At 42.5% G+C, this 27,471-nt stretch overlaps 2 protein-coding genes across 4 annotated transcripts; one reads left to right on the top strand and one right to left on the bottom strand.

Moving 5' to 3' along the window:
- Nucleotides 1–10: 10 nt before the first annotated feature.
- Nucleotides 11–8,394, top strand: LOC119202875 (neurturin). Its single transcript, XM_037457121.2, has 4 exons — nucleotides 11–74; nucleotides 203–649; nucleotides 5,882–6,167; nucleotides 6,387–8,394. The coding sequence occupies exons 3-4, from the start codon at nucleotides 5,909–5,911 to the stop codon at nucleotides 6,815–6,817; spliced, it is 690 nt and encodes a 229-aa protein (XP_037313018.2). The 5' UTR covers nucleotides 11–74; nucleotides 203–649; nucleotides 5,882–5,908; the 3' UTR covers nucleotides 6,818–8,394.
- Nucleotides 8,395–15,913: 7,519 nt separating this feature from the next.
- On the bottom strand, nucleotides 15,914–26,752 carry ranbp3b (RAN binding protein 3b). 3 transcript variants are annotated; one of them, XM_037458875.2, is made up of 17 exons: nucleotides 26,652–26,752; nucleotides 24,629–24,684; nucleotides 24,429–24,465; nucleotides 24,266–24,343; nucleotides 24,093–24,164; nucleotides 21,948–22,013; nucleotides 21,651–21,743; nucleotides 21,299–21,405; nucleotides 20,955–21,059; nucleotides 19,973–20,073; nucleotides 19,808–19,883; nucleotides 19,608–19,704; nucleotides 18,664–18,788; nucleotides 18,455–18,575; nucleotides 17,734–17,876; nucleotides 17,259–17,454; nucleotides 15,914–17,045 (listed from the first exon to the last, which is right to left on the bottom strand). In XM_037458875.2, the coding sequence occupies exons 1-17, from the start codon at nucleotides 26,671–26,673 to the stop codon at nucleotides 17,002–17,004; spliced, it is 1,539 nt and encodes a 512-aa protein (XP_037314772.2). In that variant the 5' UTR covers nucleotides 26,674–26,752; the 3' UTR covers nucleotides 15,914–17,001. The 3 variants fall into 3 exon arrangements, with proteins under 3 accessions (XP_037314772.2, XP_037314773.2, XP_037314774.2); XM_037458876.2 differs by having other exon boundaries at nucleotides 24,629–24,642; nucleotides 26,652–26,713; XM_037458877.2 differs by lacking the exon at nucleotides 21,651–21,743 and having other exon boundaries at nucleotides 26,652–26,744.
- Between the last annotated feature and the right edge of the window lie 719 nt (nucleotides 26,753–27,471).

Genomic DNA, 27,471 nt, shown 5'->3' with positions numbered 1-27,471 from the left:
CCCTAACCCATCTTCTCAACCCACAGAGAGAGAGAGAGAGAGAGAGAGAGAGAAGACACGCTGCAGGAGATGGGGTAAGGAGAAGTGCATTATCTTCACAACGGCGCTGTGGTTTGGTGATGAAATGATCCAGATGGAATAAGAGTTGAGGCTAAACTAAGAGCTGTACATCACACTGTTTCACTGCCTTTCTCTGTTTAAGCCTCAGGTTTCTTCAAAAAGGAAGCCGGCGCGTTTTGTCCGGAGCAGAATGATGAAAGAAGCTTCCTGAAGTGAACTCGATGCCAAGTCCTGGACCCCTCGAATCACTCAACTCTCCTCTCTTCGCATGGATCAACCTGCGTGCCATGAGGCTCACGCTTACATCCGGAGGAATGTTGATCTTGATCTTTGCAACCTGACAGCGTTCTGTGGAAATGCAAATATGACAGAAGAATAGTACAGTCTGGACCCGATTCAAGCCAGGACACCTCCCGTACTCGCAGGCGCGGGGAGTTGTGATGATTTTCTGGGAAACAAGCAGAAGTCCTGCCCTCGCTTTTCGCCTGTGATGATGATGATGATGATGGACTTACCCAGCCAGCACTTGCCAGTGGAGGTCAGCTGAAGACGACTCCACGCAGCTAAGTCTGGATTAGCCGGCCGAACGGTAAGGACGGCGCGGCTCCTTTTGTTGGTTTAAGCCTGCGGCTTATGGCCAAGGCGACAGGGATGCCTCCCGGGCAGCCGAGGGCTCGGGTGGCAGAAAGCACACGTTGGATCGTTCGTGTCAACAAGTGGCCCTGGCTGCATGTCAATAGTGCAGAGCCGGCTGTCACGGAGTGTTTGCAGAGCGGGGACCGTTGATTTGGGAGGTCGTGCCGTTGTGTTGTGAAAGCAAAGTGAAGAAATCATTAGAACTTTCCTCGAGAACTGGAAAAAGCTCACACACGGGAAAAAGTAGGAAACAGTTATTTTGAGTAATCGTGGTTCTTGGTTGCGTGCATCGTTTTAAACAACACTTTCTGTCACGCTGCGCCTTTAATGGTCTAAATAATTAAGAGCTGGATCAAATTGCTGAACTGAAAATGCAACAAAAATGCAACGAACGAACTTGACAATACTCACAATGGGCATTTTGATGTGATGATCCCCTCCTCACTAAACCCATATCATACTTTGAGATTATACTGTATCCAGCGGAGCCCTAACCGGCCGGTTTGGGGATTAAGCCTGAAATCATTTGAGCCGTCCGGCTGTCATAAACCTGCCAAAGGTGGTCATAGCTGGAGGAAACTGACGCGGAAGCTGAACTCCGGCTCCGCCCCTCGTCGGCTCATCTGCATTCATTCGTCAGATCTACGCCAGGATCTGTGTGTCAGTAGTTTGAGGAGAGCATGTAAACTCTTAATATTACCTCATATTTTAGATGTTTGACTTGCTCGTACTTGCTCGTTGTGGGTCATATTTTGGTATTCAGCGTGTACCAGATTGCAGTGAACCTTTTGTGGCAGTAGCGCCAACATGTGTAACATGGGTTTGGACGGGATGCTGTTGTGTTAATAGGAGGATCTGCCGTTGACAGATTAGCAGCAAGAGTAGCAGCTTATGGACTCTTCTTTAGAAAGTAGCCCGAGACAAGATTCATTAATCTACTGTCAGGTTGCCGGTTTCCTCCCAAGCATGATGGTTCCTCTCTGTTTGTTAGAAGGGTTCTGAACGCATGACAGAACTATACCGTGACTCAACTCTTCCAGGAATAGCGAAGGGCAGACAAATCGGGATTGGTGTCAGATGTGCGTCTGTAAGTGTGTTTTCCCTCGCACCTCGTTAACGCCGCGCCAGCAGCAACAGGCTCCGGGGTGGGAGATTTCGTGCTTCACTCGATGTAATCCAAATAAACCCGCGGAATGTGATAGTAGCTTCCACAATGAAATGGAATATTTTGGGGATCTTGTTGATAATTGTGTAAAAAAAAAAAATCATCGTTTTTTGGTCCCTACCCCCTTTGTTCTCAATAGTGAACTGCGATTCTCTCAGTAACAAGCAACAGACTTGTTCTAATCATCCTCTGGTTACTGATTGACGGAACCAAGCCCTTTTTTTTTTTTTTGCATTTCCACCCAGGCTGTATTTAGAGCCTTTATTTCGCGGCCTTTTTGGCCCCTCCTGGTGCCAACACAACAGATCTGACCGACACAACTCGTCACTTTTCCGCCTCGTGGTTCCTGACTCGAGGCACGACATATTTTTCAGGTAAGAGGAGAAGGGCCTGCTGCTGGGCCCTGCATGCTGACCTAATCCCGGAGTTAGAGGTGTCCGACGGATTAACACGGACGCACACACACACACACACACACACTCATATACCCAAGGCCCATGCTCCGCCACCAACACTGCAGCCAGGTGTTAACCCACGTGACTGCGGATAAAGCCCCCAGGCATTAGTGCTAATCCCGCCCTGATCTTTGGAATATGTCCCTATTACCTCCCGGAGCACTCTCTAGCTGTCCCCATGCCTCCTGATGCTCACTTAAGAGGGAAAAGACAAGACGGGGCCTCTCTCTAGGACTCCATAGTGCACACTGTTTTCTTGGAAGAACACAGTAGGTGCCTTTCGCGCTGTTTGTTGTGCTCCTCTGTTATCTTTCCTGCACAAGTATTCATGGGGTGTGTTCAGAGCGGCGCAGAGGCAGCCGATCACATGGGCGGAGCTGAGGTAAAGGCGCGGCGCGGTTAATAGTGCTCTGCAGGTTGTGAAGAGACAAGTACGCGACGGCTAGTCCTGTGGACGTGTTGTAGATGTCAAACAGCAGTAGGATTGTGTAAACTGGGTGATCTAGTGTCATGTGATGGTGCTGCTGGGAGCGAAGTGGGTGTCTGGACGATAATGGGAGGTTAGACTTTGTATCGATTTCTACACGGGCCAGTGTCATGTGATTTGGGAGAAGTGAAAGCACTCAAGTGCGGCCGGTTTGTGTTGATGGGATGTGTGAGTCACAGCGAGGGAGAGTGAGAAGGAGAGAACAGGATGCATTTAAGGAATGTGCAGTAAAAAATTGATTAGTGAGACATAAAAGCTGGTATCCGCTTTTTTTTTTTCCAGCACAAAGAGGCTCTTTATTCCTTTCTTTTATGTGATCTTCTCTCGCTGTCATCATCATGTCACGCTGGTCAAGATCCAAGCGAGCTGACAAGAAGGCCCCCCCTGTCCGCCGGCTTCAGTGAAGAGTGTTACCCACAGACGCCCCTTATCCCCATCTTGACAGATCTCTAGTTCATCTTTCTGAGTGCTGGCGGAATGCCTCCATCTTGAATGGGAGGCAGGGAACAATACGAGTGCCGTGCCGCTGTAATCACGGCCAGCTTAGCGCCGCCGTTGCCACCGACCCAATTATTCCCGGGGGAAACATCAGTTTTATTGTGTCAATTGAAAATAACGCGATCTTTGAGTCCCAACAAGAGCTCGCTTGAGGACGGGCCTCCGGGTCGCACGGTGCGTGCGTCGGAGAACGCGTCACATGTTTCGGGGAACGGCTTTGACGGACGTAGTGAGTTCTTGACCCGTCCGGTTCACTTTTTTGTTGGTTTGCCCCCTAAAACAACCCAATAATCCTCTGGGACCATATCACAGTCTGCGCGTGTGCAGACGACAGGTGACATCAGGTGTGGGCCGAGACCTTCTCGGGTACCTGGCATTCCGTCCCGCTCTCGCCAGAAACACGAAATCCCGAGGAGGAGGACGTCCCCGCCTGCGGTTCTTCTCGCTGAGAGCGCGTTCGCTCCGGGCCTCGCTCGTCGGAGCACAATCCGCGCACACGGGAGCGTGCATGGGCACATCGGCGCTCCTGCTTTGTGAGGGCCAGACATCGCCTGTGCAGGAGCTGTTTTAGTGCAACTCGTCTGCACTTTTATGTCTCTGCCTGAGGATGGCTTTCCCTTCTGCTGGGGAGTCCTCTGGGGGTCCATTAAGTCCTCTGCCTTGTTGCTCTGTTTTGCTGGAAAACGGCAGCATTTGTCCTCTCAGGAAGCGAACTACTCATTCATGTCTTTCCGTTGCTTTCCTATGGAAACACTGGTGCCCCTTCCCCTCCCATCAATAACCCTATATTTATGTCCATGGCAGTGAGGGGGCCAGTGGTAGATATCAAATATCTTATAGTGATTAAACATCTGCAACCATCTGAGCACCTACACACCGCGCTGCTTGTCGTTTTTATTGGCGCCAGTCGACCGCAGATGGGACTGATGTGTTTCGGAGTGAAGTAATTATGACAATCAAAGAGTCTTTAGGACATGAGATAGGTGTTCGATGACCAGGCTTTGTCCGGTGCTTGAGGAATGTCTATTGGAGGACTTATCTGTTCTTCACAAGCTCATTGTCTTATCAACATGAGCAACAGAGCTAACAGAGCTCAGACAGTGATTTATCGCGGCCGTGTGAAACTCTGTGACTGGGTAATTGTCCCTAAAATAGCCTATGTATAACATAAAAAATCAATGGTGTCATTCCTGGGTGTATCACAACGAACAGGCTCATTTTAAACTGAGAGAAATGTACCAAATTAGGAGCATGAGCAGCACATTTTCTGGTGTTGAGAGTTGGTGGTGAACCAACAGGAGTAAAAAATGAGGCTTTCCACAGTGGCTTCTATGTAATCATGTATGTCGATTAAATACAAGAGAGAGAAAGGAAAATCAAACCGTACGGCACAGAGTGACGCGGCTCCACATCGCCTGCGTTAAATGAGCTCGTGAGCCGAGATGTTTGACTTTCGACCGCATAACATTCTACCCCTTCATTGTGCAGCTTACCACGTCGAGCCCAGATGGAATTATGAATGATGAGTCAAGCTTTGACTGATAGGACGGGTCGTACCTGTTTATACGCTGTTTATACCACTGCAACCCATGCGTGCAACGTCTTTTTAAATTTTCCTCCTGCGGTCTCCCCGACAGTCCAATTTGCAGTTCTTTGTTTTTGTTTTACTTGACTGCAAAACGTTAAGTTCACCCACAAAACCAAATGTTCATAAACGTATGTGATTTTCTGTTTCTATACTGACATAAAGTCTGCAACGACATGTCCCATTGTAAACACAGCCCGTATATGTACATTACAGAATACAGTCTGGCAAAACACTTTGTGAGGCTGCTCTGGATTCTCTGTTAGTCACCGCTGGTTTAGCCTTTCCAGCTCCGCGGAAAAATGCTTTCCTCACTGGTGACATGATATGAAAAAATACAAAGGGGTTGTAAAAACTATCTTTGAGAAAACCCAAGATATGACTCCTGCAAAATGGGTTTTTGTGGCTGCTTTTGAAAGGAGAGGGGGGGGGGGGGTAAAATGAAGTAAAATGTATGTAAAACACATGTTCACTCAGGCTTCGTCACACAGCATTAGGTGTGGTGCCTGTAAAGGAAGGGACGGCGTTTCCTTCTCTCAAAGGATGGTTCAGGTACATTTACTTCTGCAAAGAAGACCTATTTTTTCGTCAGAAATTAAGAAAAAAGAAGGTTATATTCGCAATCTGCTTTGTTTAACAGATACACAGACGAGTGTTCGCAGGACTAATCCAGTCTGCCTTCAGTTCAAATAGCAAATTACAGTTTGGTTTCTTCTCTTCCAGGCAGCCCTGATTAAACACACACTGCATTCTCATATGTCATCAAGAGATGTCAAGCCAACCCACTTAAGTGAAAATGAGCTGACAGCAGAATCAGAATCAGTAAACCGACGGTAAAAAATACAAGCCGCGGTGAGAGAAGTGGTTCCACGGAAAGGTCAAAGAAATGTCTTGTATCATTTCACATGTGACGAGTTTTTTTTTTCCTCACACGGCTGAAGGTGAGACTGTTGGAACACGCCTGACGTCTGTCTGCTTTGCCTCCCCCTCCACAGAGTTTCAATGCTCCTCCACGTTCTAAGATGAAGTTATGGAAAGGTGCTACTTTAGCCCTCGTGCTCTGTGGCGCGGCCCTCTCCGTCCTCCTCGTTAAAAACACGGCCACCATCGGACAGCTGAGACGCAAGACCAGACACCCCTGCGCGTCTTCGCCCCCGTCGAGGCCGACGCCCGAGGGCTCGTCGCCGGCGTCCTCCGGGCCGGCGGCGCCGTCCTGGCGGACGAGTGGTCCTCACCGCAGAATCCGCTCAACCAACGAGATGAACTCTCTCCTCTCAGAGTGTAAGACGACCCGTTGATGTCTCCCTTCCTCGTCTGCTCTGGTCTTCCTTCCTCTGCGCCTGATTTTATTGTTTTAAAGCGCAGGTTTTTATGTCTCACAATGACCTTTATTCAAATGAGCAGCTCTTTTTGCCTACTCGCTGTGGCACAAGTTATCTCTGTGAGTCTCTTAGTCAGATGACCCCTGCCTCACCTGTCTCTTTACCTCCCCTCTGCCAGTTTCCGCCATGTTCCAGAGCTTCACGGAGGGCGAGCTGCGGCACGTGGTCGAGACGTTGCTCGACAGGAAGAGGAGGAAGAGCCTGGGCGACAACCAGGCCCGAAGGACTAAAAGAGCCCGGAGGCCCAAGCTCTGCTCTCTGAGGGAGCTGGAGCTGACCGTGAGCGAACTGGGCCTCGGCTACCAGAGCGACGAGACGGTGCTGCTGCGCTACTGCAGCGGCAAATGCCCGGCCCACCGGCAGAACTACGACATCATCATGGAGCACATGACGCGGACTGGCTTCAAGTCGAAGGGGCGCAAGGACAAGGTGAGCAACGGGCCGTGCTGCCGGCCCACCGCTCTGGAAAAGAGCTTTTCCTTCCTGGACAACGCCAGCGTCTATCGCACGGTGCAGAACGTGTCTGCAAAGCACTGCGGGTGCGTATGACCCCGAGAGGGCGGACTCGTCCGCGCTGCCGTTCAACAGCGGAACGGGAAAGACAAACTGTGGAGTATTAACTGGAGGAAGAGAGGGAAGGTTTGTCTCAGGCCGCTGGCAGGCGGACTTGACTTATTTTGGCCGTCCGTTCGCGCAAATCGGAGTCGAAGAGACACAGAAAATGACTGTTCACCTGAAATACGTTTTTTTTTTTGTTATCTTTTCTATCCGTCTAGTAACACTGTAAACTGTGGTGCAACAACAATGTAGCAACGTCGTGTTTGTGATATTACATTTGAGTCGTGGTAGGCTACATGCGATGAAAAATGAGGGACTAGACTGTTGCTGTTACTACACTTTCTATGCAATTCTTTTACAGGATATAAATGGTGACTGAATATCACCTGCAATTACAAAGCCCCAAGTACAATAAACCTTTAGGTTCTCTCAGACTATTGGACCGTTAACCTAAAAGGATGTCTAGTAATCGGCTGTCTCCGAATGTGTTACTCAAAGGTGTGTTAAGTTGTTATCAGGGGTCACGACTCTGTGACCTGTTTCCGTGCTTGTATTGCTGTTACTGATTGCAGTGTTATTACACAGGTATAAGAGTAAGTGTCATTGATAAGAATTTGACCGGGAAAGAAAATCCTTTTCTCTAGCTGCAGGTTCGACAGCCACCTTTAATTATTGTGTATATTGATGTTGTGTGGTTTGACAATGAGGGCCTGTTTTAAAACACATAAATACCTTTCTCACTTAAGTAATAGAATATGAAAATGGATCCCATCTGCTCTGCAGAAGAATAACTTATGACACACAAAGACAATTTCATTTTGAGTCGTTTTATACTTTCACCAAACAATCCATTATTGTAATTACCCACAATCCTCTGGAATGATCCTTCCTTAAAGACATGCCAAAACACACCAAGTCAATTCAACACAGGTGACGAATTCTCAAACTTTTCACACTCATCTGCTGTCTCAAGTTCCAGGTAATTCAAACCCCATTGAAACTGTTTCTGGGGGGGTAATTTATGAACGTTTACACTTACAAGCTGAGGCTCAAGTGTGAAAGAGAAGAATGGTGTTGGTGGTATGTAGCGGCGTGTGGTTTTTCCCACGGACAGAAAACTAAGACCCAGAGTCTAGATCTGGAAATGTTTCCACCCATCCATGAATCCCACCATCGAAAGCCCTCAGAACAGCCTTCTATTGGCCCATCAAATGCCTCCGCATTGATTTGCCTGGTAGAGTTTTAGGGGAACATAAGCTGTTTGGGTGAATTGTGAAGCATCTTTTTCACCTTTGACAATTTTTATTTAGTTTGACCCAATGAAACTGTTTGCCTGAAGTACAATAAATTATGTTTTTCTTTTGTTTTCCCCGAGGAGTTGCCGTGTTGGGCGTGGATGCGGTGCATCTTTGTTGTAGTTTGTATTTGTATTTATTTGGGAAGTAAATTATGGTCTTGCATATTTATTTAGATTACCACGCAGAAACGGGACAGCTTATTATCAATAAGCAACTGTGCCAAAAAATGTTTTATCTAACATTGTATATTGACTGCTGAATAAACATAATTTCAGAGGTATGGATTTCTCCTCGACGATCAATCTTTGGCGTCCAATATTCTCTACTCATATCTTGTTTCAAAAATTAAAAATTAAATAAAAAAATAAAACTCTTAAAATGCAAGATGCTGTTAATTAAACAATGCTTGAGAGGAAAGTTAATGATCATATTACAAATATACAATGTGTCAGATAACACAGCAGCGCGTCATGCCAACATCTAAAGGGACCTTACACAACACGGCTGGTGATGTGACAGGTTTTGGTTTGAAATTACCCTTAAAAAGTCCACGGTGAGTGTTATCGAAGGATCTGTTTTCCTTGGTACTAACGCTGTGGTATCACTACCTGATAATCAAGCTGCATTTTCTTGTTTAGTTTTTTTTATCTTGTCTTCCTTGGACTTAACCCACATTCTATCTATTCTTCCTACCGATGTAATCCCAGCTCTCAGATTGTCTGGTGGCATTTGCCTGCAGTTTTTGTGAAAGATTCAACCGTTTTTGTTATTTTTTCAATAACATAAACTATAACCCTTTTTTTTAGGCCGTGGCACAGGAAGGAGGGGTCCTTAATTTGTGTCCCACCTACTTAGCATTAATTAGCTAGGTGACAAGTTTTAGAGTTGATTAGGAGATAAAAGACACAGGGTCTGGAACACTTGGATTAGAGTAAACATCTAGTAGTTCAGTGTTGACATTGAAACGTCACACAGATGAATTGTAATGATTTCTCCAATAACAGACAAATTAGCCCAGCAGTAGCAAACACAGCCACAACTCATCTTCCATTTGACATGAGGGAATAACATTTGAGTGTTTTCCAAGGAGAGACTTGTTTGGCGTGTCATAGCAGGTAAAGCACTTGTAGGTGATTTCCTTAATTGCAGCTGCATTCCTCTCTTGTATCTGATCCGAGGCCCAGATGTTTTTTTCTCTGACATGTCGTATTGGGACACTTAAACAGAGCAAAGGCATAATTCATCTTGTAAGTATTATATGTGACCTTTGACCTTTGGAGCAGTGAAGGTGTGTTTATGAGATGGGCTTTAATCCGACATGCTAAAAAACACTCTTTTGATATTGATCTTTTGTAACCTACGACGGTGTTTTGTACTCAGGAGTTTCTCCCGTGATGGCAAACTTTCTAATGATCTGTGGTCATTCCACATGAAGTAGACGTAGTATGTTTGGTGGAAGTTTTGCCCTCAATCCCAAAATAAAAAAACCTGGGAACTAGATAGAACTCTGGAGGTTAACTCTTAAATTGAATGTGTTGTTGCATAGTTCATCTCCAGAGTAGCACTTATGTCCAGCGGGGAAAAGTAAAGCTCCTCCTGGGTCATGTTTGCATGAAGACTAAGTGCTTGTTAACTTACATGCCAGAAAAAGCCAGACAAACGCAACTTACGCAACTTCCTGCGTAGTTACAACGAGGCGACGCCACCTCTTTTAAAGTTTAAACCGAGGCTGCAGGCATTTGAGGCAGCACAGAAGTCCGCTTGAGTTATCCTGGTTAGCAGTGGATCACAGACAGGTCACACACAGTCATGTGGCTCAGGGAGGAACCGGGGGGGGGGGGGGGGGGGGGGACTGTTGTATTCCTGTCAGTGAAAAAAAAAGAATCTCTTTCCCCTTTAGGTTTATGAATCCCCAAGTGGAGCAGATGTTTTAGTTTGACCGTGACTTGCTGTATTTACTACAGCTGTGCAGGGAAGTTACTTCAACAGATTGTATTTTAAGCAATTTCTATTCTAAAACCAACTACAGGAATAACAGAGGTACATGACCCGCACATCAAAGACTTAGACCCTGAAACATTTGGATAGAATGAAATCTAATTTATCCAAGAAGTTCCCAGTTACAAGAGCAAAGAGAGCGGTTTGGAGAGCGTTTCCCAACCCATTTACATAGTCATTTATCTGTATTTTCTTATACTCAGAGCAACCAAAAAATGCTTAAAATGTTTACAAGCGCAATTAAAGTGGAACCACTTTACCTCTAATATAAACAGATATTTCCGCTACTTGCCACTGCAGTGAATGCCGTCTAACCAACATGTCCACACAACCACAGCAAAGAACTTTGGGACTTAAGAGAAAGAAAAGACATTTAATGAAAGCAACATTTCCTTCGAAAATGTAACTGCACAGTAACACATGGCATCCATTTCGACCACAAAACACGATTCGTCGAGAGGAATCTGTACAACGCATGGAATGTGGTTTGACATTTTCAAAGAATTTTTTTTTTACTCGACATTTTTTCATGGGACACTAATGCCAGCAGCAGTGAATCAACTCCATATTAAAAGAAGTGAATCTCTTCTCCGGCTAGAGACCCAAACACTAGAATACAGTAATTTACATCACCCTTTTTACCCTCTCTTTATCCAATCCTCTTAAATTAACCCTCAATATTGATGTCAACATTGTAGCATGTTGCAGGATAATATTGTTGGTGTGTACAACACATCTGTTATTGATCGAAGCCATGACAAGATCTACAATAAACACGCCAAAGTATTCCAACCTCCTCCCATGTCCAGCTGCAGCACGTTGGTGGGTTCAGTCTTCTGGACGATAGCAGGACGCAGGATGCAGCGCCGACTCTGGAGGAACCAAACAGCCTGAACAACTGCTGCGAGCAGGTGTTTCTCTTCTTCCTGAGCAACTCGGAACTCTCCAAAGAGCAATTAACAAGATACATTTGGGCTGGAGGGGGGGGGGGGGGATTATTTTATTTGAGCGTCACGTTTTTTAATTGCATTTTAAGATTTATGCAAGATTACTTTAACGGACGAAAGGTGAGGTCATGGATGCATCATTTACTAAAAGAGCTGCACTGTTCTGGACTCCTCATATTCATGCAAAATGCATGTGCATTTTGCATGCATGAATATTTAAAAGCTTAAATCTATTAATAATTCACTCCTGACATGACATGGCATGAATTTAGTTTCATGTCTCAGAAAATATAATATAATACATAAACCTTGACCAATGATAAATGACCATCAGCATGTCAGTGTTGGGGGGGCTGCTGCTGCTACAGTGATCTAGCTTTGTGATTGGCTGGTTTCTGTTTGGGCATTTATCAGACGGGTACATTATGTAACAACACAATAGTTGTTGATGCTATTGATGGTATGCAGATGTCTGGCCTTGTGTAATAAAGTACAGTTATCTTGGCCTCGGGACACACTGTGCTGTTGTTTAAGGTTTCTTTTTAATCAGTCCTTGGTTTCCATGTGAATCATTTTATGCTCCACACCTTAAAACTTTTGACCTCCTCCCTTCTCCTTGCCTCTCTTTATATCAGGGCTCCACAGTGCAAACACTGTACAAGCAGAAGGGTGTGATTTTAAGTAACCGTGAAATTGGAGTCAGATATAAAATCGTGCGTGCCAGGATGTGTGTTCTCTCTCAGTGTTGGTGGGTGTGTGACTGTTTGTAGTATCCATGAGTGTTTTACAGGGGTTTTGGGGTGGGGTAATGATTGGGAGTGGCAGGATCTGATAGAATGGGGGGGGATTAAAGGGTGGGGAGGAAGAAGTGGGGCAAGGTGTACAGCTAGAACGCCAAATGGAGCGATGATCCTGCAGAGAAATTAACTCGCTCCAACATGAAACTTTAGCCGCCTATTTCCCCAAATGGACTTTATTATTAAACGTTTACATTGGATCTGAGTGTTCACATCCTTCCTGTCTCCACATAATCCATAATGTTATTGACCTGGATCCAGGATCCACCTTCACCCTGTTTATTTTGTGTCCTTAATAACACAAGTTGGTTTCCTGAGATTACAATTTGTATCTGATTATATTTTTTACACAAAATGTGATTTTTTTTTAGTTGCCTATTCATGTTTTTCCATGTGACGTTTGAATGGAGTCGGAGGAGAGTTGAAGGGCTGATGGGGCTTTTACGTCCCCTTCATTCCTGTTTGTTATGTCTAATGGAAGTCAGCATCTGTTGCTACATGGATCAATTAGGAAATTGAGGGCTGTGATGTGTCAGTAATTGATTCTACTGTTTGTCATAATAATTCATATCAGTATGAACAAGCACTCCCTGCGGCCTGTACCAGCTTAGTTCCGTATTCCTGTTCAACATGTTCAAAGCATGCGGAGCGGTGAAACCTTTACAAGTTTACTGAAATTAAAACATTAATCCCGCATTTTGAAAGCATGATTATTCAGTATTTAGAGATGCTTTTCGCATGATGGCTTCCCCTTGTGGAAGAACAGAAGAATGACAATAACAAAACCTTTCAACCTAATCTGGGTTACTGATGGCCACGTGCAAATGTGATGGATAACTACGGAGATCTCTTAAATACTGTCAACAAATTACAGTCCAAGAATATTACAATCAACAGCAATGTTTCTATCTATTTCTATCTAGCTCATTGTAGAGTTTTCTTGCTGCCCCGGTTCTCTTATACATGTCTTGACTCCTTTTAAGGAGATACATGGTTTAAAATAACAATAAGATGACAAAGATGTTACTGTGGTTTTGATGATTTTCTTTATGTGACACCTGATGTTTATCTAAACCACCATGAGGGATGAATATAGTACGAGTGGATTCATATTTAACTCTGTTCACTGATATCAAAACATTCCACCCTCTCTTCCATCAGATCATTCGCCAAATATTAAGTATGTTCGTCGCTGTATTTTATCAACTTCTCCTTTGAACTTAATCCACTCAAACAAGATTGTCCTTCAAGTTTTGACAGAACTTCCCAACTTGACCAGAGCTGCATGACTCATCAGATCTGCCCTCTGTAAACACGCTTCAGCTCACTGGTGATCACTTCAAATTGTGCCATCCGAGGGCGGCCATTTGAATTTTGCTCTCCCTTTTTAAAGTTCAGAGTTAACACAAGCGGCGACTGTGTGAACGAGAGGAATGTGGTTTGTGTTAACAGGTGTTATTTGTTCTCTGTAACACATTCTCAAAAGGAGCTGTTTGAGTAACGACGAGAGGTCACTTCCTGGGCTTTGACATTTTCAACAATGCATATTAGAAGCTTCTTATTCTGACATCATGACATGTATAGGCCTGACCGGTGTCCAAGTCCACGGAAATTCAGGAGCTGCTGTAACTGAGCCGTATCACTTTACAACGGCTCCCACCTGGTCGGAAGTTCAAGTTTGTTCAATACAAAACGAATGCAAATGAATATGTGTGCAGATACTGATGAATTCATTTGGGGAACTGCAAGGAAGAGCGGATTTAATATCCCCCGGTTAACAATAAAGATGCTCTGCTGAGTATTTGCTCACGAGCGGTGCTATAAAGCCATGTGGGTAACCATTGTTGCTCTGTGAATGTTGAAGAAATGCATTCAACACATTGTGATGATGTTAACTAAACTTTTAATACCCCCAGATCGAAGTGTTAACCATCGAACCGTGTTGTGGCCCCTGAATGTGTATTACATTTTAATCATTTTAATGCTCTCCCTTTTAAAACAGTACTTGTCTACACAGCGTTGCAAGTATCAAAAATATCATAAAGGAAGTGCAAAGGAAAATGTCTTTCACAACTGATGGTATTATACATCATTACATTTATTTTTAAAAAGGCATAGTTGAGTATATAATACATACATTGTCTTTAGAAAAGAAAAAAAGAAAAGTGTGTCTTAAAAAGTCAAATTACAATATTTTAAAACAAGTGTCTTAATAATAATTAATAATTGTATATTATGTCAATAAAAGTCTTAAAGTAATTGAATGCTAAGATGAAATGAGGACTAAAGAGTCTAGTATAGTGTGTTAAAAGGCAATATAGTATAGTATTTAGGGGGGGAAATCAGTCACTGGAGGGAACATTCAGTACATTGTGTGGCGAAGAATAAAGAAATTAAAAAAAGATTTTGAAAAAAGTTATATAATTTGACAAAGTAATAAATTGTTATGTATGATATATTAAAATAATTCAGGAGAAAGATGATAAGCTAGAACAGTCTGGTATGTAATAAAAATCTAATAGATTAGTAAATATACAAAAGTCACTAGTCATAGACATAGCATATTGAGTATAGTATGAAGAAAATAGAAGTTATAAATAATCCTAATGTAGTTTATTGAAAAAGTACATTAAAATAACATAACGTAAAAAACGATACATCAGCAGTCATATTATAGTCAACATATTCATAGTATAGTGTTCCATCAATTCATGACATAAAATTCAAAAAAGATTTACAATATAAAGTATATACACTTGTAATTATAAAGTCCTATTATAGAATGTATTACAAAAGATAGTAGTATAGATAGTATAACATCATAGCGTACGTCATTAAAACTACATACATAAACGTACATAAACATCAACGAAAAGGGAAATTGACACATAAAAGTCCTACTATATTAAGTCATAGAAATGTCATGAAGGATCTCATTGTCCAATCTAACTTTATTTGTATAGATCAATATCACAAGTCACAAGATACCACATCCTATTTTCCTCGGATCACTCCCATCAGATATAAAATCCCCAAAAAACTTTAATAGGGAAAAAAAGGGAGGAGCCAGGCAGAAGATATGTTCATTCAAAATGAAGGAAATGATACATTATTATACAAATTACTATAGAAACTAACAATAACAGTAATACAACGATAACGGCATAGATCTGTAATTTAACTAGTAATAACAGTAATAGTAGCGGTGGGCGCAAGGCGGGTTGATGACAGCAGGTAAAACCAGTATCCATGGAAACCTGCTGGGAGAGAAAGAGCCGAGGCCAAGCCTGAGCCAGCCCTGCCCAGAAGAGTTATTCAAGAGACAAGTCTTACGCCCACGGGGGGGGAGGGTGTCTATCCCCAAACTCAAAGTGGACCGTGGTCAGCTTAATAGCTGAAGGCTCTGGGTTCCATTCTATATTTAGAGGCCCACGGGATCCCAGGTAACCCTGCATCCTGGTGCTCTAGTGGTGCTGTGACCTCGTTAAGACAGGTTGGTGCCTGGCCATATGGGGGGGAAAAAGTCCAATATACATATCATTTATGAACACAAGAAAAAGGCAGAAGTGATATGTTGTATTTCTAGTGTGGAAAGACGTCATGGTACAGCATGTTGAAGAAGGTCTTAAATGAGTTGAAATAGAATCACTGTATGGGATATATAAAAGTATTCTTTTCTGGTGGAAAAAAGTTGGAGATCAGTATATTGAAAATAATGCTTTTAGTAAGTCATCTTTGAGTAAAGTGAAATTCTTGTTTTAAAAACAGTCAGAGAAGTCATTTTACTTGATGTAAAAAAAAAAAAAAGTCATAGTAGTTACATGCTAAGTCATCCAAAAATTTAAAAAAAGTCTTAGCCTGTTGAGTGGAGTATAGTATCTAACATGTCAAATAATTACAATATAGTATGTGTCAAAGAAAGGCCATACGATAGTGAATACTTTCTTTTGCCGTTTTTACTTAAATACACTTCAAATATACTCTAGTGATGTACTCTGAAATTATGATCTTTCACAAACAAATAATTCAGAAGAAAAAAATCCCAAATGTCAGTCCAAAATGGTTTATTTTGTAAAGGGGTAGTTGGGAGATGAGAAAACACAGTGCGCTAACAAATGATATATTAAAATGTACATGACATTCAAAGAGTATTAGAGTTATCACTCAGATTTTCCTCACATTGACTTCTTTATTCCCAATGACAGTGGACAAAAAGTTTGTATATCTTAAAAATAAAAATAGGATCAAAGTAAACCGTGGGTGCCTAAAAGAAAGAAATAACAGTTACATGCAGAATGTAGACTGATGAGTTCATTTTCTTTACATTGCAAAACAATCATTAAAAAAATAAAATAAAAAGCACATTAATGTTGAGAATAAAAATGGAGTTGTTTCGTCCTCACATCATTAACTCACATTAGCAGAAACTGCATTGTTTCAGTATTTTATTATGTATAATATAGGTCGATAGGAAATATAAGAAACTGCTATTAATGACAACTTGAGTGGTCTTGCCTAGCCATTACAAGCAGCACGTGTGTGTTGAGATGTCGGAGGAAAATGACTATCCAAAATAAATTACATTTGCCAAAACCGAACGCACTGGATGGGATGGGAGGGGGACAGGAGGATGGTTGGAACACCTGAATGATGACTAGTCAAATACACTGTGAATGAAGCTCCTCTGGATGTGTGGCCTCCAGAGGTACGGCTGTAGAGTGAGTAAAAAGGTCCCAAAGTAGAAACTGCAGTCTTAACATGTGCCATACCTTAAAATGTAGAGGAAAAACACCCTTACACTCATCAATATGATGAGCAGAAAAGTCCCAAACCAAAGCTTTGAAGTCTTTATTTTTGCTATCGGGGAGAGGAAAAAAATACTCGAAAACAAAAATAAAACACAAAACAGGCGCGGGAGGGAAGAAACGACTCCAGATATTACGTTGAATGCAGAGAAGATGAACTGCACAGGTTGGGTGAGACACTCCGGCACAAGGGGTTATTTCCTGGAGCTAGACTTCTAATATCCAAAAGTACTGGTCTGGAGGACCCATGTTGGTCAAGGGGTGTCCATGGAGATGCCCACAGCAAAATGCCTCAACGGCAGCATGTTAGCAGGCTGTCCATGAGTGACGCTATGTGCTTCCTGCCGCCTGGCCCTCTCCTCCCTCTGAATTACCTGCAGAAAGCAAAGCGAGAGCAGGTTGGCGACGGCTTTGTAAGAGAGTGGTCCGAATCGTGTAAAAAAAAAAAACCTCTGCTCCGATACCAACGAGCAAAAAGCAGCAATCAAACCCGCAAGCGCGCCGAATCATGACTTTCGTTTGGCTCAAGAGCGAGTAAACAACTGGGAGTTGCAGACACACGATCACCCACAGTAGAAATCACTCACTCGTAGCCGGAGTGGAGGCTGAAGCCGAGGCGGAGGCATCGTCTTCCTCGTCGCTGTCGTCCTCGTTGGACTGTGGTAACCCGGCGTCGGGGATGGTCGTTGTCGGGGCCTCGGGCTCCTGGTCCGCCTTGCTCTTCAGGGCCAATATACGGTGGTGTAACGCTGCAGCCAGTTGACCTATGTCCTTAGAGCTAGCCTAAAGAACGGAGACACAGTGGGAGAGGCTACTCAGCACAAAGACTTTCTCCCACATATGGGCAACAATAACCTCAAGATGGCTTAAATTCTAATTTTCTTTCTTCATTTTTCAAATAAAAACAGCATTTGGAAAACGTTTATGACAAACGTGGCAAAGACGATAACGCAGGCTTCCACTGTGAGGAGCATCAACTATAGTGAGCAAGCTAAATGAAGAGGAAAGGCCATCATAACTACTGTTGCCTAATGTTGCCGTAAAATGTTGGTTGGTACGTACCGATATTAGGAAGACCTTGACCCCCTGGTCCTCTGTGTCCATGGCAGTGATTCGTACACTCTTCTCGCTAGCTTTGTCCACCTGCATCTGGGGCCAAAGTTTAGTGTTGAGGATCAACCGAAGGCTGCCCTGGGTCCGCATCACTGGAAGAATGTCAAAAAGAGACGCATACCAAAGGAATGAAGTACAGAACCAAGCAGCTGTGTTTGTTCATTTAAGGTATTCCACTTGACTCTTGTCGTGCTCAGAGTTCTCAATTTGAAAAGTTAATGTGCCCCTTCCAAACAAACTCAGGATGTTTGCCAATATTGTATTGTGCTAAGTGAATGTTCATCAGCATAAATACAGGATAAGGGAAGAAAAAAAACCCAGCTATAGTTGGAAAGTGTTTTTTTCTTTTTTGGGATCAAATTCTAAATTTCTGAAATAAAATAAAATGGCTGAGGCTAGTAGCATAAAGGGTAGATTTGTATTCATTACAGATCTTTCTTTGACGATGAAGCCTATCTTACTCCTTATTCCACCGACACATGCAGCATACTGTGTTGCATCCATAGTGTGTCTGAGAGCACTACCCCCCCTTGTGTTCAATGTCAGGTATTGCAACATTAATCAACATGAAAACAGAAACTAAGAACCATTTATTTTACTGAATGTGTAATCTCAGTTATTCCATATGTATCAGATGTTTGTCTTTTAACCTTTGTAAAGGCGTGTTTACCTAGACGAGACTGTAGCGTGCCGTCCTCTGTCGATGCCATGTCGTTGAGCCTCAGCAAACCTCGACCTCGTTCTATCCACGACTGAGCAGTCTTCTCAAAAACATACAACTTGCACTGCATCTGAAGTAAGACAGCAACAAAAGAAAAAACAGAATTGCATTGCTTTCTGCCTCATGTATTCACTGCATGCGATGAATCATTCTCTAACCTGTAAAACATTGCTTTCCGATTCCTCTCCGGTTTTGACGTCGACTTTCTCTAGGATGCACTTCTTGGCTGTGGCTTTGGTATAAGCGGCTGCAGACTCCTCCAAAGACTCGGACACGCTGTTGACTGGTCAGATGAAGCAGAGGGTGAGAAAGCTGTGCCCAGTTAACGTTTGGCTTCCAAGATGTTTCGCAAAGCGGTATTAGTTTGTTTTAAATTCTCCTCTCACACCCCTATTGTCTTGTGACGTAAAATATTACGCACAGATTTTGGACAATCAAGTGCTGACAGGTCACTTCAGGTCTTCTGTGAAGAGTCAGTTCATGTCTGTCTGTCTGCTATGACAAACGCCTTCACATTGTTAACAGTGTGAAATACTGTCATCTACGCACAGTTTTATGTCACAAGGTGATGTAGTATTTTTATTCGACTCAGTTGTTGTCAAGTAGAAGTCCATGATTTATAGAAGACATTCTCTAAAATAAAAAATATATCACTGTAAAGCTACGTGTACTGTATTATTTTCCTCCTTAACAAGCAGATGTCGTTTCTTTTAGGGATCTGAATAAAATTTCCTTCACACTTCACACAAACTACGTGCTGGGGAGTGTATTAAAATCGTTAATGCTAAAAACGGTTTCAACCTTTCAGGAAACTGATAGAAAAAAAATAATGGACCCAGATAAAGTATTTATTACACCCAAAGCTCATTATGGTGTTCTAATTGAAGTACCACTAAACTTGATGAGCAAATAAAGAGTTAAAATTCTGAATAGATATTTCTTTGAATATTGACGGTATTATAGTTTGAATGTCACATTTCTTTTGAACTACTTATTCAATAGCCTCAGGTCTTGCTTTTGTCATTTTCTAGTCCTCACTCTAGTGCAGCCAAGCGTATTGTTTTTAAAATCTATAGGTAGACGAGTTAAACATTATTTTTACCCTTCTCCGGGGTGGTTTCCTGTGATGGGGGCTCTGAAGCAGGGGCCGCTGAAACTTCTTTATTTTCCTCGATTAAGGACTCGCCCTTTGGGGGACTCTGAAAGCACAACAGAGCTGATCTTTGGAACTTGTTCGATGCTCCATCCCACCAGGTTCTTCGATACGGCCGCGTCATACAACAACAAGTTGCACAAACTCACCAGAACTCGCTCAGACATGTTCTGCCCAAAAACAAATTTTGCCCCATCGTCTGTACTGTTGCCGGGGCTTTTTGAACTGAAAGAACCGGGGGAAAAAAATGTTAAATGGAAGCTAAATATAGATTAGGAGATCCTAAAAGTACTCCAAGGAGACGGTTGTATTACCTTGGGGTAGAGATGTACTGCAAGAAATAATTAGTGCCCTCTGATTGAGAGTCCAGAGGCAGGCCATCCTTTGACTTGCCTTCTTTACTGTTCTCTTCCAACTATAGAAAACAAGTGGTACATTTGAGTTATGCTTACAGAAAAGGATTCAATCTGTATGAGAGACCAAACATTTTCACAAATCCACATTAAGGAAACTCCGGATTAGGGTTGCAAAAACAAATCAATGAAACTGATAAAAATCTATTATTAAAAATATTGGCAACGAATTTCATTATCGATTGCTTGTGCCGCGAAATGATTACGTCACTTTGTGACATGTCATGAGTTGTGGAGATGAGCGCGGAGCAAAAAAAGAGAGCAGAAGAAGGAGCCCAGCAGCGACGGCAGTTGTTGAGTCACATGACGCAGGCAAAGACCACGTTGTCCCGTTTTGACGTGAGGAACGTAAGGAGCCTCCAGCTGTTTACTCATCATCCAGCTGATCAAGCTAGCGATAGCTCGCTCATAACAGCTGTAAAGCAGTTAGCAAGACTAAAGACATGTTTTTATTTACTCGCTTTTTTTGGACCATTCATTTTTCAATCTGTTGTCTTGTATTCATATTTCGTGCTTCGTCCCATTTCGGTTATTGTTAAAAAATATATTTGTACGTGTTGCACTTTTTAATGCCGTCATGTACGGTGGTCTAATGCGCTTGTGCATACACTGTAGTTGATGTTATGCCTGTAAAGGGAGTCACACGTGTTCCATTAAACCAGCGCGGCTAACTAAGAAGCCTCTAATGCATTTATTTACAAATGCCATTTTAAAATCATCTCATAGCACTTGATTATTTTTTTGCTGTATTTAGATGTGATAATGATAGTGAATACATGTATAGTATTATCATCCGAGCAAGATTTGACACATTGCGCTTTCCAGCTTTTTGAGTGGAAGTACGAGCAACAATTACAGAAACTTATGAAAGAAAATAACTCACCTTTGCTCTGTCTTTGATATTCTGACCGAACACAAAAGATATTGCTACATCCGTCTCCTTCTCGTCTTTGTTACCACTTGTTCCATCCTCTTCATTTTCATGTTTCTGAAACAAAAACAATTAAAAGGAACAGAGTCAGCTTCATGTTTTCTGTATGTTGGAAACACTGCAACATTGTGCTGAGAATAACGGCACTTGCAATACAGTGAATCTTTATTATCTAAAAATGGTATAACTTGAATCAAAATAGATACACTTCTACATTAAAGATGAGCATGAAAATAACAAACTGTAAATAGCGTAGAGGGAAATGCTTTCCCTCACTTCCATTAACAACTCCTCACCTGTGACCTGGCGGAGGCCGAGTGCTCCGTGTTGTTCAAGAAGAGTGACGGTGTCACAGCTTCTCCATCCGGCGACTTTTTCACACCATTAGTTCCACAAATGGAATCTAAATGAAAAGACAGAAAAGAACAAGATAATTCACTTTAAAAAAAAGTTCTTTCCCAAAAGATAATTTAGCCTGTAAGGCACAGGTAAAAAAAAAAACACACACACACAATGCGCACTTGCACTATGCAAGTTATCAATGATCAAAGTTGAATGAATAATCAGACAAAGAAGATTTTAAATGGTATTTGAGAATGGTTTTATAGTATTAACTAATGAGTGCAGGTGACTCCAAGCTGCACTCACTGGACTCTATATGTGATTTAGAGGGCGGTGCCTGAAGAACTGCAGGGCGGAGGACACTGCGTTGCTGCTCCTTGGGTTTCTGACTTGGGACGCCTGCAACAGAGCCAACTTGTCTCATACTTTTTGAACACAATGAGAAGTTCTGGGTCTACATGTTCACGTCTAGATCTACCATTTCCATTTCCAAGAGGGGTCATAGAAAAGGGTGCAAGCCTGGGTTCAAGTTGTTTTACAATTTCCATCAAGTCAGTGTGAGAAAACGTTACAGGAAAAAGGCCCAAACCCTCAAACACCAACCTGAACTTGGTGCCTGTCCGTGTATGAGAGTTGGTGGCTTTAAGCGGAATCCCATGGGCTTCTCTTCTGATGAGACGGGGCATAAGAGGAGGCACGTATTTTAAACAACTCATTAACGGTACGTTCTGTCTGTTTACACAACTGTCCAACCTCAAGGGCCGTTACCACAACATCCATCGCTCACGTATATTTCTCTATCTTAATGCCTTTATTGGTTTGACATGACTCGTAAATCAATTTTTAAGCAGAAAGTATGAATTAAAATTGCATCCTTTTTTCCTCCCAATAGAAGCGAGAGACTCTTATGATTGAGTACAACACCCCCTCCCCTCTGCAAAGCTGTTATCCCGCGACATTGTTCCTGTCAAATTTGTATGACATGCAATTAACGGAAATATACCACTTTTGAATAATTCACAATACACACACATACATGACAAGTCCCCCTGCAGTCACAACAACAGAAATAGTCTTACACATTGCGTTGTTGCATTGCCACTGCTGAAACACCGCACTGAGGTCGAGAAACAGTCTAACAAAGCCAGGTATTTGATTTATTCCTGGTATGTTACTCAAGCCTGGCTATTAAAGCAGAGCCTGATCATGTCTCCAGCAGTGTCATTTTAGTTTTGAGTCACTCCATTCAAAGAAATGCACAAGGTGAACTCTAACTACAGGAATCCCAAACCTCAGCAACTGAGACCTGAAACAATCAGGTACCTGAATATTTTACAAAAGCTGCCTGAATGCACTGCCAAATTTGGTACGTTTTATTTATATATATATATATTATTTTTTTTAAAAGACTGGAAAACCTTCCTCTCAAAATAACCCATCTGAGGACAGCCATTATACATCTAAAGTAAATACCGAATAAGACTGGCACCAAACACACCAGTAATGCCCTGTAAACCATTCCAGTTCAGTGGCACTTTTGGGGGGGGGGGGGGGGGGGGAAAGAAAGAAAAAAAAAGGGCTAATTTTTGTCCTCCTACATCAAAAGCAAAATAAAGTACAATAAGAGTAAAAAACAACTTTTGAAAACAGTTGTGTTAAAATGTCTCTCCCTTCTTGCGGTTGTTTTAGTGCATGGGCTCAAACCGGTTGGCCACAACAGGATGCACTATGCGTAAAACGCAACAGAAGCAGGTTTTTATTTGCTCAAGACACCAACTGTTACAAGAGGAAGAAAAAAACCTTACCGGAATCTTTAAATCTGATTAAGATGTGTTTATCTTACCAACTGAGTGAAATGGTGTAAGGAGAGGGGGGGCTATCCCTCCACGTCAGCCAGGTAAGCTCTACTACCAGCACGGTCATTCTAGGACACAACGGTCTGATAGTGAAGAAGCCTCCTCTAAGTTGTAGGGGATTTTGAGAAGCTCATCTCATGTAGCAATTTCTATTTTATGTAATGCTGACTATAAACTTACCAGATAAATGCAAGAAATAAGATACCCGCCTGGTATATTGCAACACATGAAAAAACTGAAACAAACCATTTATGCAGCCTTACACAAAAAGGAGGGAGGACCAAATTCTTGCATTCTTGCAAAAACCAACAAACCTCAACTACAAGCTAAAGATAACAGTATGAACCGAGGCACAAACGTCAAACTTGACTGCACTGAAATGGCACACTGAAATTTTGATATATCTATAAAGAGACAATAAAGACTAAAGATTTGTAGTTGCACATACACTCTTCATTTAGAATAGATCCACTTATGCATGTCAAATGTATCCGTCTATGGAAGATGTGCTTTGCCGTCTCCAACAGCATGCGTTCACTCAACCCATGAACAACATCAGCCCTCCACGGTAGTTACTTGAAGGGATAGCTCTAAAAGTGCCACATTCAATATGACTACAGCTATTAGGGGGGGAATGGAGTGCGTTTGCAGGCATGGAATACACAGAACGTTCTATCTAATTTCCAACTATTTCTGTCACAATGTTCATCAAATATAAAGCTGTGGTCTAACAGTATTTCTGGCATGTTTTTTTAGGATAGCAAGTTATCGTTTAGCAAATCCTATTTGTTGCCTAAAATTGTTTTGAAAATCACATTTAACCTATGAAACATTTGACTGCAGGGGGGCTTGATGCTGTGAAGATTAACGGATGGTGGTCTGGATGCCTCACCTGGCTCAGAGTCAGAGTTCCCAGTTGGAGACTGGCAGAAACTTGAGGGCATGAATACATTGTTCTTGGGAACTGCAAAGTAGCAAACAAGCATTGCACTCAGCATACAAATCAATGTGTACACCACAAACAAAAACAAAAAGATTCTGTGCTTAGTCACCACGAGCCCTTACCAGAATGTGGGGGTGGGAATGATGACGTCCTTTCCCTTTTCACAGGGGGGCAATAACTTCCCTCATCTTTATCTGAATCTAGAAATACCAACAAAATATTAGTATTATTGTGTGATTAAGATGAGATAGAAAATAATAAAAGACATTGAAACAGTGGATTTACCTTCCCCATCCTCTGCACTTGAGCCCTCTGCAGATCGCTGCAAGAGAAGGGAAAGATTTAAACTCAACAACTCTTTTGCTTTGAGTGTTTTACAAGAATGCCGTCCACTGAATGTCCGTATAAAAACAAGTCCACAAAAGGTATTAAATATGGCATCAAAAGATACTTCAACAAAAACAAAAACAAGAAAACACACGTACCTTCTGTGCTTTATCTTTTTGGAAAACAAACACAGGTGGCGCAATGGCAGGCTTGTCTGTTAAGAGAAAATGTAGGCTAGTCATCCGAGGACTAACGTAAACAACCCTGTCTGTTTGATTCTTCTTCATGGTACAGAGAACGGCGGCTAACGCTGTGGCCTGCACGATACTGTGCTCCAGGAGCCAAAGTTGGCAAAGCTAACGTTAGAAGGCATTGTGCCTTAGTACTCATCCGCATAATCATCTAGCACTAAATCAAAACAGCAAAATCTAATGTACAGTGATACATATCAAAATAACTAACACATGGTAACAAAAGCCATACAACATACGGGGAGGTGCAGTTAGACATCATATAATTGAGACTGTATGGAAGATAAATGTTTTGGTTCACTTCTGGTTAGAGGTCTAGGTCTAGCAAGTACATAAAAGCATTTAAAAGGGGAAATGAGACAGGCCACTTGAAAAACAGAATTGTTTAATGCTCAACAATGTACAATATCAGTTTATTTCAGCTAGTTAAGGGATAACCAAACAATAACTAGTTAGTCACACAATCCTTTTAGGATTAGGCTGACCACTATAAACAAATCACATTATTTGGACCTAAACAATCATTTGACACCAAACAATATAGACAAATGTTTAATACCTGTATGTAAACACCATCAAAGTCATTCCACAAGCCAAACAGCAACTCTAGCTACTCTTCTAATCTAATAAGGGATTTCATTTCAGCTCACCACCAGCGACTTTGTTGCTGCTATAAAACATCATCACAACTAACCACAAATAGAAATGTAATAATATGATGTCACCATGGGCCTCCTAATGAATCTACCTGGACACCATAACCTCTGTAATATGTCTAATCAAATAAACATTGACAGACAAAAGGTTTTCCTCGGTCTGGATTGGGCCTAAAAACACCGAGCAGGTATAGCATCGCTGTGAGCCTCGTCGGTTCGGGGTATAAATGCATGCGGCAATTGCCCCTACAGCCAAGGATTATCAACTTGGACCAACACAGCCAACCATGGCTAGCTGTTCGAGTAAGAGACACATTTAGTGGCAGACATAAGACATTGTTGTGTGACCTATATCAACGTCCAGCTTGTGTCCTACTGCGGCTCGCAGTCAGCTAACATTATTTTAGATTATGTATGCAAGAATCCAGGCATGCAACACTGATATTCACAGTAGAAATTCAAGCGGCACGAGAGGCTCCCGGCATGAGTTGACCAGCTAGCATTTACACGATCTGACCCGTCCCAGCAAATAGCCGGTGACACCGGATGGTCCCTAAAGCCCCGAACGCAGCATAGCTTTCTGGCTATGGTGATTAGCTTGCTAATGCGCTCCATCCCGCATGAGTCATCTCGCCTGACAAGCAATGTCACCAAGAAGCCCGCTGAATTCCCCCATCGTCAACAGTCCACCATAAATGAACAGCAGATCTGAGCTGACTAAATTAAGATAACGTTAACATTTAACAAGCAGCCAAAGCGGTTTCGTAGCTACGGTGTTTCTCTCTGCGCGCCCAAATAAACGAAAAGCAGACCCGCAATTCAGTGCTAACTGCTTTAGAGAACTGAAAGGCTGTGCTATTAACGCTGAGCGTTATTATCAAAAGACATAACCATGTATTAACGTTAGGTCAAGCCGCTCAATATTTGATTTATTTGCGCAATTGCTGTTAAAACTCAGCACAAATAGCTAAACATGCTGCCTATAAATAGCCGGGTGCTAGCGTTATGGGGTAAGCCGGCGCTAGTTGCGAGCATCTATCGAGGGCGTTCCGGGGCATTCCAGGCATTACCCGTAGCCCAGCCGCTAGCATTGTTAGCATACTTGCTAACTCTGTAGTCTTGGAAACGCCGCGAGGCTTAGAGCACACCAGAACTCACCATTAACATGGGGCTAAGAAGCGCCGTTTCAGCTACCAAATATGCAAACAATTTACAGGCATCGTTTATAAGGGCGCAGTTGCTGTATTGTTTTTCTCACACTGCCACTTACTCACCTTCGTTTGCCAAGTCCGCCATTTTACTTCGACGCTCACACACCCACAACCCACCGCGCAGATAACACAAGTTGAAGCAGAAATGTTTGCACTCGCAGAGAGCACATTGAGAGTGACCCCCCCCCCCCCCCCCCCTCCGGCTGATGCGGCCCCCCCTCCTGTCCTCTGTGCACGCTGGTAAACCTCAAACAAAATACTGTCAGCTTAGTATTGACAGTGTGTGACAATGTGTTGAATGGACAACATGAATAAACCGACCCCAAAGAACGATTTAAATTCTGATTGGATAGTTCTGATTGCTATTAAAGAACCTATCAAACCTCTATATGACTATTTTATAGTTATGAGGCAGATTTAAAGAGCGTTGGCATGAAAAAAAAGCGAGTTTCACAGAATTTTGGTCACAATGATCGTTGAGGAGCACAAAGGCCTCCACTGAACGGATTTTCAGGAGGAGAACATGCTGCACAGATCTGATGAAGAGAAGTTCCCAAGAATGAACAAAAGAGCCAAATAAAATGTCAAAAAGCCAAGTAGAACTAGTGAGATATGGAAGGGGTGAAGTCAGAGACAAAGGGAGTCATAGATAAGTCAGGAAAATAAGAATAAATATATTCATTCATTGTGCACTAACCATTCTGCCACATCCTGCATTGATTTATTGTTTCTAATAACTTGATTTGAATGTTCACGCATCTCAGTCTACTTAATAATATCGCATTGCATGTCCCAATGAAGTGTTTTCCCGTGGGTGTTTTTACCGGTGGTTGAGCTCAGCCTACTTCTGAAGTTGTTTGGCGTGTGACATTTTTTGATTTTC

The sequence above is a fragment of the Pungitius pungitius genome, chromosome 15 (genome assembly GCF_949316345.1).
Source record: "Pungitius pungitius chromosome 15, fPunPun2.1, whole genome shotgun sequence".
In the NCBI taxonomy this organism is placed as follows: domain Eukaryota; kingdom Metazoa; phylum Chordata; class Actinopteri; order Perciformes; family Gasterosteidae; genus Pungitius; species Pungitius pungitius.
The sequence above is the reverse complement of the archived record's forward strand: the minus strand, read 5'-3'. Positions and strand labels throughout refer to the sequence as shown.

Excerpts from the sequence above, each read along its gene's own strand:
- ranbp3b (XM_037458875.2), bottom strand. The coding sequence starts at position 26,673 with ATGGCGGACTTGGCAAACGAAG. Across the intron at positions 24,466-24,628 it reads AAAAAGATAAAGCACAGAAG|CGATCTGCAGAGGGCTCAAG; the intron begins GTACGTGTGTTT and ends CTTCTCTTGCAG. Across the intron at positions 21,406-21,650 it reads TAAATCACATATAGAGTCCA|ATTCCATTTGTGGAACTAAT; the intron begins GTGAGTGCAGCT and ends CTTTTCATTTAG.
- LOC119202875 (XM_037457121.2), top strand. The coding sequence starts at position 5,909 with ATGAAGTTATGGAAAGGTGCTACTTTAGCCCTCGTGCTCTGTGGCGCG. Across the intron at positions 6,168-6,386 it reads GAACTCTCTCCTCTCAGAGT|TTTCCGCCATGTTCCAGAGC; the intron begins GTAAGACGACCC and ends CCCCTCTGCCAG.